The sequence below is a fragment of the Lithobates pipiens genome, unplaced genomic scaffold (assembly GCF_037356315.1).
Source record: "Lithobates pipiens isolate NorthernLeopardFrog02 unplaced genomic scaffold, aLitPip1_a1.2 Scaffold_25, whole genome shotgun sequence".
Classification (NCBI taxonomy): Eukaryota; Metazoa; Chordata; class Amphibia; order Anura; family Ranidae; genus Lithobates; species Lithobates pipiens.
In genome coordinates, this window is record NW_027507787.1 from 95,278,449 (window position 1) to 95,295,643 (window position 17,195).

The 17,195-nt window shown below is 46.7% G+C and overlaps 1 protein-coding gene across 3 annotated transcripts in view; it reads left to right on the top strand.

Annotated features, from left to right (window-relative positions):
* The window catches only part of LOC143930421 (uncharacterized), a 277,574-nt gene that overhangs the window by 239,207 nt on the left and 21,172 nt on the right, over nucleotides 1-17,195 (top strand). For all 3 annotated transcript variants that reach the window (XM_077454728.1, XM_077454727.1, XM_077454729.1), the window contains 2 exons: nucleotides 12,437-12,499; nucleotides 15,989-16,093. In XM_077454728.1, the coding sequence (XP_077310854.1) occupies nucleotides 12,437-12,499; nucleotides 15,989-16,093 (168 nt within the window). The remainder of the gene's footprint in view (nucleotides 1-12,436; nucleotides 12,500-15,988; nucleotides 16,094-17,195) is intronic.

A 17,195-nucleotide genomic window follows, 5' to 3' on the forward strand; every position in this document is an offset into this window, starting at 1 on the left:
GACTCTTGGTGGGCGCTGGAGCGCCCTGCTGTGAACGATTATATCAAGAATTGTAATTACATGCCATTGTTGAACAGTGGTAGAAAAATTGACCTTTGGTGGTTGTGGTGCTGGTGCCACAACACTATAAGTCCTCACCGTTACTCTGGGTGGGCACAGGAAGGGGCCCTCCTCTGAAATATTATATCAAGAATTGTAATTACATGTCCCTGTTAAACAGGGGCAGAAAAATTTGGCCTTAGGCACTGCTGCTGGTGCCACCACACTGCAACCTCTGCCATATACTCTAGTTTTATTGCAGGAATTAGCCCTGCTGCAAAGCATTGCATCAAAAATTGTAATTAAACGCCCCTGTTAAACAGGGGCAGAAAAATTGGGCCTTAGGCACTGGTGCTGGTGCCACCACACTGCAACCTCTCCCATATACTCTACTTTTATTGCAGGAATTAGCCCTGCTGCAAAGCATTGCATCAAAAATTGTACTTAAACGCCCCTGTTAAACAGGGGCATAAAAATTGGGCCTTAGGCACTGGTGCTGGTGCCACCACACTGCAACCTCTTCCATATACTCTAGTTTTATTGCAGGAATTAGCCCTGCTGCAAAGCATTGCATCAAAAATTGGAATTAAACGCCCCTGTTAAACAGGGGCAGAAAAATTGGGCCTTAGGCACTGGTGCTGGTGCCACCACACTGCAACCTCTCCCATATACTCTTGTTTGATTGCAGGAATTAGCCCTGCTGCAAAGCATTGCATCAAAAATTGTACTTAAACGCCCCTGTTAAACAGGGGCAGAAAAATTGGGCTGATGGCATCAACCAGAACCAGAAATGTTCTTCCAACATATCAGCGGAGGAGGAAGAGGATAGACAATCAACATAACAGGACAGTCACTCAGCATCAGCATAGGCAGTCTTGAAGGGATGTGATATTTCAAAAAAAATTATTCGGTTACATCAGCTTCAGGTGCTTGGTAGCTGTGGGTGATCCAAGACTGATTCATCTTGATGAAGGTCAGTCGATCAACTGATTCGGTGGACAGGCGCACCCTGTGATCGGTAACAAAGCCACCAGCAGCACTGAAGGTGCGTTCCGAAAGAACGCTGGATGCAGGACAGGCCAGTAGCTCAATTGCATACTGTGCAAGCTCTGGCCAGTGATCCATCCTCAAGACCCAGTAAGCCAGAGGATTTTCGGTGGGAAAGGTGTCCAAGTCTGACCTTGCCCCTAGGTATTCCTGCACCATGTAAATCAGACGCTGGCGATGGGTGCTGGAACGGATCATACCTTGGGGCTGCGGACTAAAAAATTGTCTGAAAGCATCAGTCAGACGGCCACCTTCTCCACCGCTCCTTCTGACCGATGCCTCAGCAACACGTTGTCCAGGACCAGGAGTTTGTAACCTCCCAGTCTCTGGGAACGCGTTGCACAGACCTTTCTGCAAGGCCTCCCGGAGATGTCTCATCCTCTGCTCCCTCTGCGATGGCAAGATAAGGTCGGCAACCTTACCCTTGTACCGTGGATCAAGGAGAGTGGCCAGCCAGTAATGGTCCCTCTCCTTGATCCGAAGAATACAAGGATCCTTCTGCAGGCTTTGCAGGATCAGGGAGGCCATGCAGCGTAGGTTAGCTGAGGCATTCGGTCCGGAGTCCTCTGGGTCACTAAGGACAACATGATCCGCAGCTACCTCCTCCCAGCCACGTACAAGTCCACGTGTTTCTTGGAACTGTAAATCATCCCTACAAGACTGCTGCTGCTGCTGCTGCTAATGCTGAGTGCCAGCCTCCACCTCCATGCTGACACAATCATCCTCCTCTTCCTCCTCCTCATCCTCTTCCTGTGTGATGGGTGGCACAGCAGGAACACTGTCTGGATAAAGGGGGCCTTGAGAGGCAAGGAAGTCCTCCTCTTCCTGCCTCTGTTCTGCCTCAAGTGCCCTGTCCATTATTCCACGCAGCGTATGCTCCAAGAGGTGGACAAGAGGTACAGTGTCACTGATGCATGCACTGTCACTGCTCACCATCCTTGTGGCCTCCTCAAACGGTGACAGGACAGTGCATGCATCCCTGATCATGCCCCACTGGCGTGGTGAGAAAAAACTGAGCTCCCCTGACCCTGTCCTGTGCCGTAGTCGCACAGGTACTCATTGATGGCCCTCTGCTGCGTGTGCAGCCGCTGCAGCATGGCCAACGTTGAGTTCCATCTGGTGGGCATGTCACATATAAGGCAGTTCTTGGGCAGGTTCAACTCCTTTTGGAGCTCAGCCAGCCGAGCACAGGCATTAAATGATCGGCGGAAATGCACACAGACTTTCCTGGCCTGCTTCAGGACATCCTGTAAGCCGGGGTATCTGCCCAAGAACCGCTGCACCACCAGGTTAAGGACGTGAGCTACACAGGGCACATGGGTCAGTTGTCCCTGTCGGAGGGCGGAGAGGAGGTTGGTGCCATTGTCACAAACCAACATTCCTGGCTTAAGCTGGCGTGGCGTCAACCACCTCTCGGCCTGCCCCTGCAGAGCTGACAAAACATCCGCCCCAGTGTGGCTCCTGTCCTCCAAACAAACCAGCGCAAGCACGGCATGGCATCGTTTTGCCTGCGTACTTGCGTAGCCCCTGGAATGCCTACGAAGCACCGCTGGTTCTGAGGACAGAGCACTGGAAGAGGTCATGGAGGAAGAAGAAGAGGAGGGGGTGGAGGAGAGAGGTGTGTCACAACCAATAGTAGCATTTTGGAGGTGTGGTGGCGGAACAACCTCCAACACTACTGCACCTTGTCCTGCATCCTTCCCAGCTGCCAGAAGAGTGACCCAATGGGCCGTGAAAGACAGGTAACGTCCCTGTCCATGCCTGCTGGACCATGAGTCAGCGGTAATATGCACCTTACCGCTGACCGCCCTGTCCAGCGAGGCAAGGACATTGCCTTCCACATGCCAGTAGAGAGCCGGAATCGCCTTCCGTGAGAAAAAGTGGCGTTTGTGGACCTGCCACTGAGGAACCGCACATTGTACAAACTCACGGAAGGGGGCCGAGTCTACCAACTGAAAAGGCAGCAGTTGAAGTGCTAGCAATTTAGCCAAGCTAGCATTCAACCGCTGGGCATGTGGATGGCTGGGAGTGAACTTCTTTCGCTGGTCCAGCAGCTGGGGCAGGGACATTTGCCTGCTATAATCGGACGTGGGTGTACCGCTAGCAGAGTTCCCGGAAGCACTTGGCTGTGACACACCTAATTCTACACCTTCATTCCTCTCAGAGCAGGTTTCAGAGAGCACTGAAGGTCTAGTGGGGTTGGAGATGCCAGCTGATGAGGAGCAAGGAGAGGTCCGCTTTGTTCTTTGGTGTGGGTCTTTGAGGTACGCTTGCCAATGAGCTGCATGGCAGGTCAACATATGTCTGGTCAAGCATGTGGTGCCCAAGCGGCTGATGTTTTGGCCACACGAGATACGCTTGAGACATATGTTGCAAATAGCAGCGGTGCGATCTGATGCACTCGTCTCAAAAAAGGCCCACACCAAAGAACTTTTAGAATAACACGCAGAGGCAGCGCCCTGCACAGGCGGAGCTCTGCGGTGTGATTCAGTTGGTGTGCTGCCCCTAAGCTGGCCCCCGGAGGGCATCCTGCCTCGTTGAACATGTGCCTCCTCCTCCTCCTCCTCTCTCCTTCCAGGCACCCACGTGGAGTCAGTGCCCTCATCATCCCCTCCCTCTTCATCGCTGTAGCAAACCTGGCAGTATGCTGCAGCTTGTGGAACATGACTGCCAGATTGCTGTCCTTCTTGAGCATCCCCTCTCTCTGCGCTCACGCTACTGCCTTCCTTTAGCTGAGTGTCATCATCAGAGCCCACAAAACACTGGGCATCCTCCTGGAGCATGTACCCAACACTGTGCTCAAAGAGTTCAGAAGACTCCTCAGGAGGATGTGGTGGGTCTAGGGAAGGAGTCACTGATGATGACATTGAGAGGAGGGAAGACGATGCGTTGGCAGCTGCTTTGCTAGTACCCTGAGACTGGGTGAGAGAGGATGAGGAGGATGAAGAGGGCTTGGTCATCCACTCTACCAAGTCGTTGGCATGTTGCGGCTCAACATGTCCAGCTGCCGAAAAGAAGGACAAGCGTGTCCCATGGCCACGTGCTGATGACAATGCACCGCGTCCACGACCAGCACTGTTGTCTCTAGACACAGAGCCTGCTTGCCCTCTTTTATCGGCTCGCGCCTGTCTGCCTCTCCTTGCTGGCCTTCCAGACATGGTAATGGCCTGAAGGGAGTTGGGTAAAAAAGCAGTTGGGTAGTGTATATTGTGCTAGAGGCACACAACACCCACTAACTCCTGCAGATGCCTTTATTATAGAACACCAGAGATAAAGGTATATATAGAGATGTATACTGTGCTGTGCTGGAGGCACACACAACTTCCAATAACTCCTGCAGATGGCAAGTGGTCTCAAATAGAGAAGAGCTATGTAGGTGGATATAGCGGTATGTACTGGGTACAGAGCACACAGACAGCACGCACAAGCTCCTAACACTACTGACTGCAAGCTCTATTATAAAAGATAGATCACTAGCTATATAGGTGAGGTGAATATAGCGGTGTATACTGCGGTCAGGGCACGCAGACAACAACCACTACACAACAGCAAGATCGAAAATCGTCCGAAAACGATCGGTGTGTACTGTGTTGAAGGTACACAGAACACCCACTAACTCCTGCAGATGCCTTTATTATAGAACACCAGAGATAAAGGGGTATATACAGACGTATACTGTGCTGTGCTGGAGGCACACACAACTTCCAATAACTCCTGCAGATGGCAAGTGGGCTCAAATAGAGAACAGCTATTTAGGTGGATATAGCGGTATGTACTGGGTACAGAGCACGCAGACAGCACGCACAAGCTCCTAACACTACTGACTGCAAGCTCTATTATAAAAGATAGATCACTAGCTATATAGGTGAGGTGAATATAGCGGTGTATACTGCGGTCAGGGCACGCAGACAACAACCACTACACAACAGCAAGATCGAAAATCGTCCGAAAACGATCGGTGTGTACTGTGTTGAAGGTACACAGAACACCCACTGCTTCAGACGCCAACACACTACACAAGGCCGACGCCGCGCTGGCAGCCTTATATAGTGTGGGGCGTGCACTACACAGCCTGAGCTATGATTGGCCACAGGCATCCTGCCTGTGGCCAATCATGGCTCTCCTCGCTGCTGGCGCTGCGATTGGCCAAGCATGCGGGGTCACAGTGCATGCTTGGCCAATCATGAGCCAGCAATGCACTGCGCTATCACAGTGCATTGTGGGCCGTGAGCGCCACACGAATTTGGCGCGAACGGACCAAAATGTTCGGACTTCGCCGAAAGGACGAACAGCCGATGTTCGAGTCGAACGTATGTTCGACTCGAACACGAAGCTCATCCCTATGTACACAGTATACAATACAGTGCAGCCATTGTACAGTTTCTGCACGTATTTCCACAGCCGCGATCAGGTCTGTATTGTTAGTAATCAATAGGTCTAGTAACTCATTGTTTCTTGTTGGTACATTTACTATCTGACCCATGAAATTGTCCTGCAAGATATTTAGTAAATGGCGAGCCTTAGGCCGCGTACACACGCGCGGACTGTTTGCCCAACTTTGTTCGTCAAACAGTTTCGGCAAACAGTCCGCTCAAAATTTGCATGAGCGGACTTGCCCACACACGAGCGGACTGTTTCAGCGAACTGTTTGCCAAACAGTCCGCTCAACTTTTGAAATGAACGGACTCGCCCACGTAAGGCGGAGGCAAATCCGCCCATTTCGAGCGCGTGTACAGGTAGGCGGGGCCCGCGAAGGATACGTAGCGGGCTCCGCCGCCTGGAATGGGCTTAAAGGGGAACCCCAACGCCGAAAAAAATCGGCGTGGGGGTTCCCCCAAAGTCCACACCAGACCCTTGTCCGAGCACGCTACCCGGCCGGCCAGGAAAGGGGGGCGAGCGAGCGCGCCCCCCTCCTGAGCCGTACCAGGCCGCGTGCCCTCAACATGGGGGGTGCCTTGGGGAAGGGGGGGCCGCGCGGCCCCCCCACCCCAAAGCACCTTGTCCCCATGTTGATGAGGACAAGGGCCTCTTCCCGACAACCCTGGCCGTTGGTTGTCGGGGTCTGCGGGCGGGGGGCTTATCGGAATCCGGGAGCCCCCTTTAAGAAGGGGGCCCCCGGATACCGGCCCCCCACCCTATGTGAATGAGTATGGGGTACAATGTACCCCTACCCATTCACCTGTGAAATAAAGTACAAAAAAAAACACAACACAGGGAAAAAATATTTTATTGCACAGCTCCGGGGGTCTTCCGTCTTCGGGGGTCTTCTCGCCGGACTCCTCCGCTATCTGTGTGTAGCTCTTTTACTAGCGGAGGAGTCCGGCTTTCTTCCTCCCCGCCGCCGGCCTCTTCTCCCGACTTCGGGGGTCTTGTCCCCCTCTTCGGTTCTTCTGCCGGGCCACCGCGCCTTCTTGTAGCTCTTTTGCAGGCGGTGGCCCGGTCTTCTGTCGCCGCTGCCTTCCGTTCTTCTGTCGCCGCCTTCGGTTCTTCTGCCGGGCCACCGCGCCTTCTTGTAGCTCTTTTACAGGCGGTGGCCCGGTCTTCTGTCGCCGCTGTCGCTGTCGCCGTCGCCGCCTTCCGTTCTTGTTCTTCTTCTTGTTCTTCTTGTTCTTCTCCAGGAGATGTTGACACGTCGCTCTCTCCGGCCGGAATGCCAGAGCCGCGCTGTGCGGTCACTTATATAGTGACAATGGGGCGGTGTCACATGGTATATGTCACATGGGTTGGTCACATGGGTTGATGTCACATGGGGACTATGACATCGTAAGGGGGCGGGGTCACCATGTGACCAACCCATGTGACATATACCATGTGACACCGCCCCATTGTCACTATATAAGTGGCAGCGGAGCGTGTCCCTGGCATTCCGGCCGGAGAGCTCGTCGAGTCAACATCTCCAGGAGAAGAAGAAGAAGAACAAGAACGGAAGGCGGCGGCGGCGGCGGCGACGACAGCGGCGACAGAAGACCGGGCCACCGCCTGTAAAAGAGCTACAAGAAGGCGCGGTGGCCCGGCAGAAGAACCGAAGGCGGCGACAGAAGAACGGAAGGCAGCGGCGACAGAAGACCGGGCCACCGCCTGCAAAAGAGCTACAAGAAGGCGCGGTGGCCCGGCAGAAGAACCGAGGAGGGGGACAAGACCCCCGAAGTCGGGAGAAGAGGCCGGCGGCGGGGAGGAAGAAAGCCGGACTCCTCCGCTAGTAAAAGAGCTACACACAGATAGCGGAGGAGTCCGGCGAGAAGACCCCCGAAGACGGAAGACCCCCGGAGCTGTGCAATAAAATATTTTTTCCCTGTGTTGTGTTTTTTTTTGTACTTTATTTCACAGGTGAATGGGTAGGGGTACATTGTACCCCATACTCATTCACATAGGGTGGGGGGCCGGTATCCGGGGGCCCCCTTCTTAAAGGGGGCTCCCGGATTCCGATAAGCCCCCCGCCCGCAGACCCCGACAACCAACGGCCAGGGTTGTCGGGAAGAGGCCCTTGTCCTCATCAACATGGGGACAAGGTGCTTTGGGGTGGGGGGGCCGCGCGGCCCCCCCTTCCCCAAGGCACCCCCCATGTTGAGGGCACGCGGCCTGGTACGGCTCAGGAGGGGGGCGCGCTCGCTCGCCCCCCTTTCCTGGCCGGCCGGGTAGCGTGCTCGGACAAGGGTCTGGTGTGGACTTTGGGGGAACCCCCACGCCGATTTTTTTCGGCGTTGGGGTTCCCCTTTAAGCCCATTCCAGGCGGCGGAGCCCGCTACGTCTCCTTCGCGGGCCCCGCCTACCTGTACACGCGCTCGAAATGGGCGGACTTTCCGAGCGGGAACAGTTTGCTCATTTCGAAAGTAGCCTACACACGGGCGGACTGTTCGCTCAAACACAGTTTCAGCGGACAGTTTTTCGGAATTTCCGAAAGACTTTGTCCGTCCAACTGTCCGCTGAAACTGTCCGCTGAAAGCCCACACACGGGCGGACTGTCCGCCCAAACACTGTTCAGCGGACAAGGTTGGGCGAACAGTCCGCCCGTGTGTACGCGGCCTTAGACGAATGCTTGGTTCTTTTCGCCCAGTCTATAGCTGGATAATTAAAATACCCCATTATAATGGCACATCTCATCCTTGCCGTCATTCCAAACTGTCATAGGAAGTCCGCCTCCACCTCCTCCCTCTGGTTAGGAGGCCTATAGCATACTTCCAATATTACTTTCCCCTTGGTTTCCTCTATTTGAAGCTCTACACATAAGGATTCCACCTCGTCCCTTGCTCCATTAATGATGTCGTCCCTCACATTCACTTGCACATCATTCTTGATATACAGGCATACCCCTCCCCCTTTTTTACCTTCCCTATCTCTGCAATATATGGAATACCCCTGAATGGTTGCCAGCCAATTATAAGAGCTGTTAAACCAAGTCTCTGAAATTCCCACAAAATCTAAATCCTCCTTGTACATTAGCAGCCCCAGTTCTCCCATCTTGTCAGCCAGACTTCTAGCATTAGTCTACAAACCTTGTAGTTATGTCAGGTCGCATACTATCTCCTTGTTGGTCGTTTTGAGGCTGCAATTTGGATTTGTCAAATTACCAACCTTGGGTTTAGGTACTCTAGTCACCCTACCATTAATGCCCCCAATAATACCCTCTGAACCTTGTTCCATGCTGGCTATCTCTACATCTGGACCCTCCCCCATCACCTAGTTTTAAAGCCCCTCTAACTTTTCGCTCATGTTCTCTCTCAGCCGAGCTGCATCCTCCCCACCAGAACATGCAAACACACAAAAAATTTGTGCGAACATGCGAATGCCATTAAAGTCTATGGGACATGAATGTGAAAAATCAAAACTGTTCATTTTAAAGGCTTATATGCAAGTTATTGCAATAAAAAGTGTATGGGGACTCGGGTACTGCCCCAGGGGACATGTGTCAATTTTTTTTTCAGGAGCAGTGATTTTAAAAATAAAACAATAAAAATGAAATATTCCTTTTCTTAAAAATTGTGGGGTCCCCTTAGTCTGCCTGTAGAATAAAGCATCATTCCCATGTTTATAACAGTACCGCAGCAAAATGACATTTCTAGGAAGAAATTTAATTCAAAATTGCTTGCGGCTGTGTATTGTCGGATCCCAGCAATATAAATAAAAAAATCACTGAAAAAAAATGGCGTGGGCCCCCCCCCCCAGTCCATACCAGGGTCTTTGGGTCTGGTATAGATATTAAGGGGAACTCCACATCACAATTAAAAAGAAAAAATGGTGTGGTGCCCCCCAAAATCCATACCAGACCCTTATCCAAGCATGCAACCCGGCAGGCTGCATTAAAGGGGGCGAGAGAGCGCCCCGCCTCCTGAACCATACCAGGCCACTTGCCCTCAAAAGAGTGTCAAAACAGTAAAAACAACACGAGACAATTTTTGACCATTCCTTTATTAAAAAAATTGTAAATCCTTCGTAAATCCATCGTCAATCATCGTTACGTCACTGAGTGGCCCACCTTTGCCTATATAACAGCTGTCACCGCTAAAAAGACAGCAGTCGGTAGGACGCCTCCCATTGAGCCGGAGCTTTTTTTTATTTTCCGGGTCCATTGGCGCCATGATTGAAGATGGATGGACATCGTGGGACACTTTATTTAAAAAAAAAAAAGCGTCTCGCAATGTCCATCCATCTTCAATCACGTTCCAGATGGACCCAAAAAATAGGAAAAAAAAGCTCCGCCTCAGTGGGAGTCGTTTTGCCGCCTGCTGTCTTTTCCCTGTGACAGTTGTTACATAGGCAAAGGCGGGCCACCCGGTGATGCAACTCGGTGACTCCGCCCCTTCTGATGTCATGTCACCGGTTGGCACCGCCCTTGCCTATATAACATCTGTCAAAGCGAAAAGACAGCAGTCGGTAGGAGAAGCCTCCCATGGAGGCAGAGTTTTCATTGGACGCCGTGATTGACGATGGATTTATTTTGATTTTTAATAAAGGAATTGTCAAAAACTGTCTCCTGTCATTTTTAATTTTTCGGTGAATAGGTGGGGGGGCGGGATCTGCAGATCCCCATAACCACCCCAATACCACCGGGCAAGGGACCCCAAAGCACCCTCCCCATGTTGAGGGCATGTGGCCTGGTATGGTTCAGGAGGGATTTTGGGGGGTCCCCCCATGCCATTTTAAAAAATTTGGCAAGAGGTTCCCCTTAACCACTTCAATGCACTGTGTTATATAAACTGCACTGCCTGCACTGACTGAATATAGAGTCTACACTGAATATCTAGTCTACACTAAATGCAGAGTATATATATATATATATATATATATATATATATATATATATATATATATATATATATATATATATATATATATATATATTAAATACACTGCCTGAAGGCCACCGACTTACCTGCCTGCCTGATCTAGCTCAATCTATCTCTGTCCACACACTATACACAGCCGCTATGTAAGCAGCCTTATATAGTGTGGGGTGTGAACTTAGTCCCCCTGAGCCATGATTAGCTCCTGGCACCCTGCCTTTGGCCAATTATGGCTCTCTCAGCAGAGCATGCTGTGATTAGCCAAAGTATGCAGGTCAGGTGCATGCTTTGGCCAATCATCATACAGCAATACACTGTGATCTTGCAGTGTATTATGGGGTGTTCTGCAGTGCTCAAATTTCCCATGCTTGCCCCATAATATTCGCTGTTTGGCGAAATAGGCTCATCCCTATGCCCTAATCTCTCGCTGCCTTAGCTGTAAAAATCTATAGAAATTCTTATCTGTTCGGTTATATTGTGTTTTTAAAAAATCAAATGAGCATATGCTCCCACTTTGATATACTTGTTCCAGCTCCACTATACCTTTTTGTATCCAAAATTTATTATCTTGTAGTATACTTAATTCTTTAAATAACGGATTATTCCACATGTGTAGCTCAGATGGGATATCTCTGAATCTTGTTCATTTTTTTGCCTCCCGCCATACTGATCGAATCAATGAGAGCATGGGGATCTTAACCCTTGGTAGTTTTGTACCTCTTACTTCCAATCCTATCAATAAATTCTCGGCTTGAATTATCTTTAACAAGTGAAAAAAATACAAGAAGTCTGGACTTTATATGAGACCATGACTATCCAGTACACAGATCTCCATCCCTTTTGGTTTGTAAAGGAGAGGAGAAGGGGGAATAAGGGCAAATGGGACTTTGTATGAAACACAACACTGGGGTAGGTAGAATCACTCAAATATTATAATAAACATATTTATTAATAATACAATTGAGCCTAGTGCAATAGATAACATGATTAGGTAAAAACAGATAATACAGAATACGGATAAACATGACTAATGTGTCATATAGTAGACTAGCAGACATTATTGTACATGGTATATCAGCAGTATATTCAAAATTCTGTAAAAACATGATAAGTAAGTATTTAATTGATGATTCAAACTGGTCAAACCCATGGTATCCGCATGATTGCTGTGGCATAGCATCAAATATAAAGCTCGATGCGTTTCGGGGGCTGTCTCCACTCATCAGGAGCAGTTATACATATGTGGTACCTATAATGAGTTGTAAATTTAATTAATAATCAATGGTAATTGATTAGAAAATAGGGAGAGAGGGAACAACAAACTATGGTCCTAGCACTCTTACCTATGGGTATAATTAAAAAGGATATAGATCATGATGATAATGGTGAGAGGTTTTGGGGGGTGAAGAGACATATCCCCCTGGGAGCTGGGGTGATGGCAAAGCAGCGACAAGAGGGCCAAAAAGGGTACTTCCAGTGAGAACGAATATTTGGTGGGTGACTAAAGTGAAAGGTGAGGGCCCCTAGGGGCTACTGCAACAATAGAGATTGGCATTGGATTAGTGACCATAAGGCAATTGAACAATAAGACAAGAACAGAGTAAAAGAAGAAAGATGGAGGCATGAGGAAGAGAAAATGAATTAAGCCACATGGGCACTCAAACATAGTGAAAAGGGTGAGCAGTAGTGAACCAAAGATAACCCAACATAGAAAACCACCATACAGCCAATGGAGGAAACCATGGAAATAAAATTATTGAAACTTCTAGGTGAAGCGTGTGGTCAGGATATGAATAGGTGCCCCCTGTGGCTTAATATAGACTTCAATCACACAGGCAGGAATTTAGATTTCCTTTGTTTGACAACTTCAGTTTTTCGTGAATCTCTGCGTCTATTGCTTAACATATTTTCTAACAACTCTAGTATACTCTTCTAGTCCCGCTCCAATTTATCCAAAACCAAAAAAATTAAGTTTTGCCTTTAGTAATACTGTAAATGATGCTCTTTTGTAATATATCAATGCAAAATACATATAAGTTACGTATAACTATTACTTTATGCTTCTACAGTTCATCATCTCAGGAAGTCTATCAGTCTCGGTGGAAGTCAAACAGAATCCAACTCGAATGTTTGTAAGTATCTCATATGGGAAAGAAAGTGTTGAATTTAGGAGCTGAACTTCAAGGAAATAGCTAAATATATACCTGAAATTAATTTATGAAAAATATCTCAGCCACTTTTGGATTTGCATTTCTGTTTAGCCAGTCTAGTGACCCCAACACAAATACCAGATAGCATAGCCAAACTGCATAGCTCTGACTTATCTTTATTACAGTTAGGTAACATGGCTTGATCACGTACCTGCCAACCGGAGGGGGCTGGCAGCTACATGGCAGATAAGGTTCAATATTTAGAAATGTAAAGTTATGTACTTGGGTGTAAAAAAAAACACATACAAATTACTAGGGCTGTTACTGATTAAAATTTTTGTGTTTGGTTAATCGTTTTTTTTTTTTAATCGATTAATGGACTAATTTCAATTAATTATAATGCACATACAGATCCAACTGCTTTTAGCTGATCTCTTTGCATTGCAACTCTGCATTGTTCTGTGCTTTTGTGGTGCACAGATACGTTTTAAAAATGTTTAAAGAAAAGAATCATAGATCTTTTTGGACTTTTATGTCCTTTTTCAACCAATACCAATAAATCTGAGCAGAGTTTTTGTTAACCACAGCAATACTGGGCACTTTTACCCCCTTCCTTCCCAGACCATTTTTCAGCGCTCTCACACTTTCAATGACAATTGCGCGGACATGCTACACTGTACCCAAATGAAATTTTTATCATTTTGTTCGCACAGATAGAGCTTTATTTTGGTGGTATTCATTCACGACTCCATTTTTTATTTTTTGCGATATAAGCGAAAAAAGAGCAGAAATTTGGAAAAAAACTATATTTTCTTCTTTCTATTTTAAAAGAAATCCAATAAAATCGAATTTTGTCATACATTTAAGGCAAAATGTATTCTGCTACATTTTTTTGGTAAAAAAAATTCTGTTAAGTGTATAATAATTGGTTTGTGTGATCACGGACATATGTACGCAAATGATCATGTACAGATGTGTGCAGGTAATCACGGACATATGTGTGCAGATAATCATTGGGACATGTGATTTTAGTGGGTTATATGTGGGGGCCATGTGTTTATATTATTTGGGGACATGTGTCTTTTGGGGACATTGTGTGGGGACATGTGTGTTTACACTGTGTGTTTTACACTAGGTTGGTGATCAGTGAGTATAAAGCTGTAAAAAAACAGCTCATACTCACTGATCACCAGCCGGCTGCAGCGATCCGCTCTCCTCTCCTCAGCGTTAACTTCCGTGTGAGGAGAGGAGAGCTGATTGCCTAGAAACTGGCTCTGTGTCTACATCACATGACAGCTGTGATTGGATACGGCCGTCATGTGATCTGGAGGGCCAATCACAGAGCCCTCTTGCCGATCGGAGATGCACCGTGTCCGGTTGACACAAGCGCATTGGGATCGCGCCATTGAGCACGCAGGCATGCGGGATCCCCCTCCTTCTGAAGGACGTTCCTGAACATCCATTCAGAAGGAGAGAGTGCCCACCCAGTCGTATATGTACATTGACCGGGTGGGAAGTAGTTATAGCATTGTACCAAATCAAATACTTATGTGTCCTTAAAATCATAGTATCAAAGTATATTTAGGTAGACATATTTGTCATAGCATTATTACCATTTTTTAACAAATGCATGCATAAGATATTATCTTTACTTTGCTGTTAGTAATTAAGGTGTGTTCATTTTGAAAACACAATTTTTCTGTGAAATCCAAGACTCCAGGCACAGCGATAAGCTGCATTTGTACAGTGCAATTACCTGCGTTTATGTGCGTTTCTGTGCAGTTGCGTTCAGCTGCAGTTATCTAATATAGTCGTTCCCATAGCAACCCTTTTTTTTATTTATTTTTTTGGTCCCTTGAATCCCTTCTCATGCTGCTATCCGCAGTTGACACAACAGACTGCGATTACCTGCGGTTATGTGCATATAGCTGCGCTACATCGCACCTGGACGCATTCAATTCTATTTTTTCTATTCACACCAAACTGCATGTAACGAAATTGCAGCTAAACGCTGTGTCTGAATGGGGCCATAGGAAAGCATTGTGTGCTTTTAGCTGCGGTAGAAAACTAGAAAATCCGCAACTAAAAGCACCATTCTATCCGTCCGTGTGAAAGGGGCCTTATCCTCAGATGTCATACAAGGAAACAGAAGGGAAGCCCACATAACATAATTTCGTTTTATTTAAATAAGTCATTAAAACAATTAAATTCCACTCACGTATAAACATAAGTAAGATTGCATATAGGTCCAGGAAGCCCTGCCGCGGTGTGCATTCCACTGGCTGGAAATGTTGTCACCAGGTAGTCCCACCCAATGCATTTTTCCAGCCAATCAGGTATCCGTAGATGTAATAGAGGATATTGTGACAATTGACTAGGATAGGGGCCCTTGATAAACAGCAGCAGTCTGGACAGAACACTTGGAGTTTTAAAGTGACAGTTTATTTTCAAAAACAGGTCAACAATGGCAGACTTTGTATTTATTTATCTAGATTGAGGGGCTAAAACCAATAAATGTGATCTCCTTGAAGTTGTCAAATCGCCTACTTTGAAAAAGTGATCAATTTTTCTCTGTTACATAGTAGGTGAGGTCGAAAAAAGTCCATCAAGTCCAACCTATGTGTGTGATTATATGTCAGTATTGCCTTGTTTATCCCTGTATGTTGTGGTCGTACAGGTGCTTATCTAATAGTTTCTTGAAACTATTGATGCTCCCCGCTGAGACCACCGCCTGTGGAAGGGAATTCCACATCCTTGCTGCTCTTACAGTAAAGAACCCTCTACGAAGTTTAAGGTTAAACCTCTTTTCTTTTCATTTTAATGAGTGGTCATGAGTCTTGTTAAACTCCCTTCCGCGAAAAAGTTTTATCCCTAGTACAGTATTTGTAAATTGAAATCATATCCCCTCTCAAGTGTCTCTTCTCCAGAGAGAATAAGTTCAGTGCTCGCAACCTTTCCTCATAACTAATATCCTCCAGACCCTTTATGAGCTTTGTTGCCCTTCTTTGTACTCGCTCCATTTCCAGTACATCCTTCCTGAGGACTGGTGCTCAGAACTGGACACCATACTCTAGGTGAGGCTGGACCAGTTTTGTAGAGTGGGAGAATTATCATTTTATCTCTAGAATTAATCCTCTTTTTAATGCATGCCAATATTCTGTTTGTTTTGTTAGCAGCAGCTTGGCATTGCATGCCATTGCTGAGCCTATGATCTACTAGCTTTTCCATCCTAGATTCCCCCAGAGGTTCTCCCCCAAATGTATAGATTGCATTTATATTTTTGCCACCCAAATGCATTATTTAAAATTTTTCTACATTGAACCTCATTTGTCATGTAGTTGCCCACACCATTAATTTGTTCATAACTTTTTTTTTAGAGAAATTATTGCCCTGCTTAGCTTGTTGTTGTTGTAGCTTGTTGTTACTGGTTTCTTATTTCTCTGCTGACCATAGCTACACTTTTCCTTACAGGTGAAATCATTTATGGCCATGAATACTGTCAGTGCAATTGAAGCTCTTGGAAGCGCCATCATATATTGTTATGATATTTATCGGTCTGAGTATTTTCGTGCCACTGTAAGTACAGCAAAAATGTTAAAGAAATACTTATCTATCAAAGACTGTGTTAACTTTTTTTTATATTATAACTTAAAGTATTCAATATATCTTGGCAACTTTGCTAAAAAAAAAAAGATTTCAAATGTCTCAAAGTGGATTTCCTTGTTTGGATTCCTTATATAAAGTTGTGCTCATAAGTTTACATACCTTGGCAAAATGTATGATTTCTTTACCATTTTTCAGAGAATATGAATGATAACACAAAAACTTTTCTTTCACTCATGGTTAGTGTTTGGCTAAGGCCATTTATTATCACTCAACTGTGTTTACTCCTTTTAAATCATAATGAGAACAGAAACTACCCAAATGACCTTGATCAAAAGTTTACATACCCTGGTGATTTTGGCCTGATAACATGCACACAGGTTGCACAAGTTGACACAAGTATTAAAGCTAACCATCCTCACCTGTGATCTGTTTGCTTGTAATTAGTGTGTGTGTATAAAAAGTCAATTAGTTTCTGGACTCCTGACAGACCCTTGCATCTTTCATTCAGTGCTGCACGAACGTTTCTGGATTCTGAGTCATGGGGAAAGCAAAAGAATCGTCAAAGGATCTGCGGTAAAAGGTAGTTGAACTATATAAAACAGGAAAGGGATATAAAAAGATATCCAAGGAATTGAGACGATTGAGACTCAAGAAGTGGAAAATGAGGGGTTCTGTTGTAACCTAAAATTTCAGCGACAACTGCCAGGAAAATAGTTTGGGATGCAAAGAAAACCCCACAAACAACTTCAGGTGCAATACAGGACTCTCTAAAATTATGTAGTGTGGTTGTTTTAAGATGCACAATAAGGAGGCGCTTGAAGAAAAATGGGCTGCATGGTCGAGTTGCCAGAAGAAAGCCATTACTACGCAAATGCCACAAAGTATCCAGTTTACAATATGCCAAACAGCAGAGAGACAAGCCTCAAACCTTCTGGCACAAAGACATTTGGAGTGATGAGACCAAATTGAGGTTTTTGGCCACAACCACAAATACTACATTTGAAGAGGAGTCGACAAGGCCTACGATGAAAGGTGCACCATTCCTACTGTGAAACATGGAGGTGGATCGCTG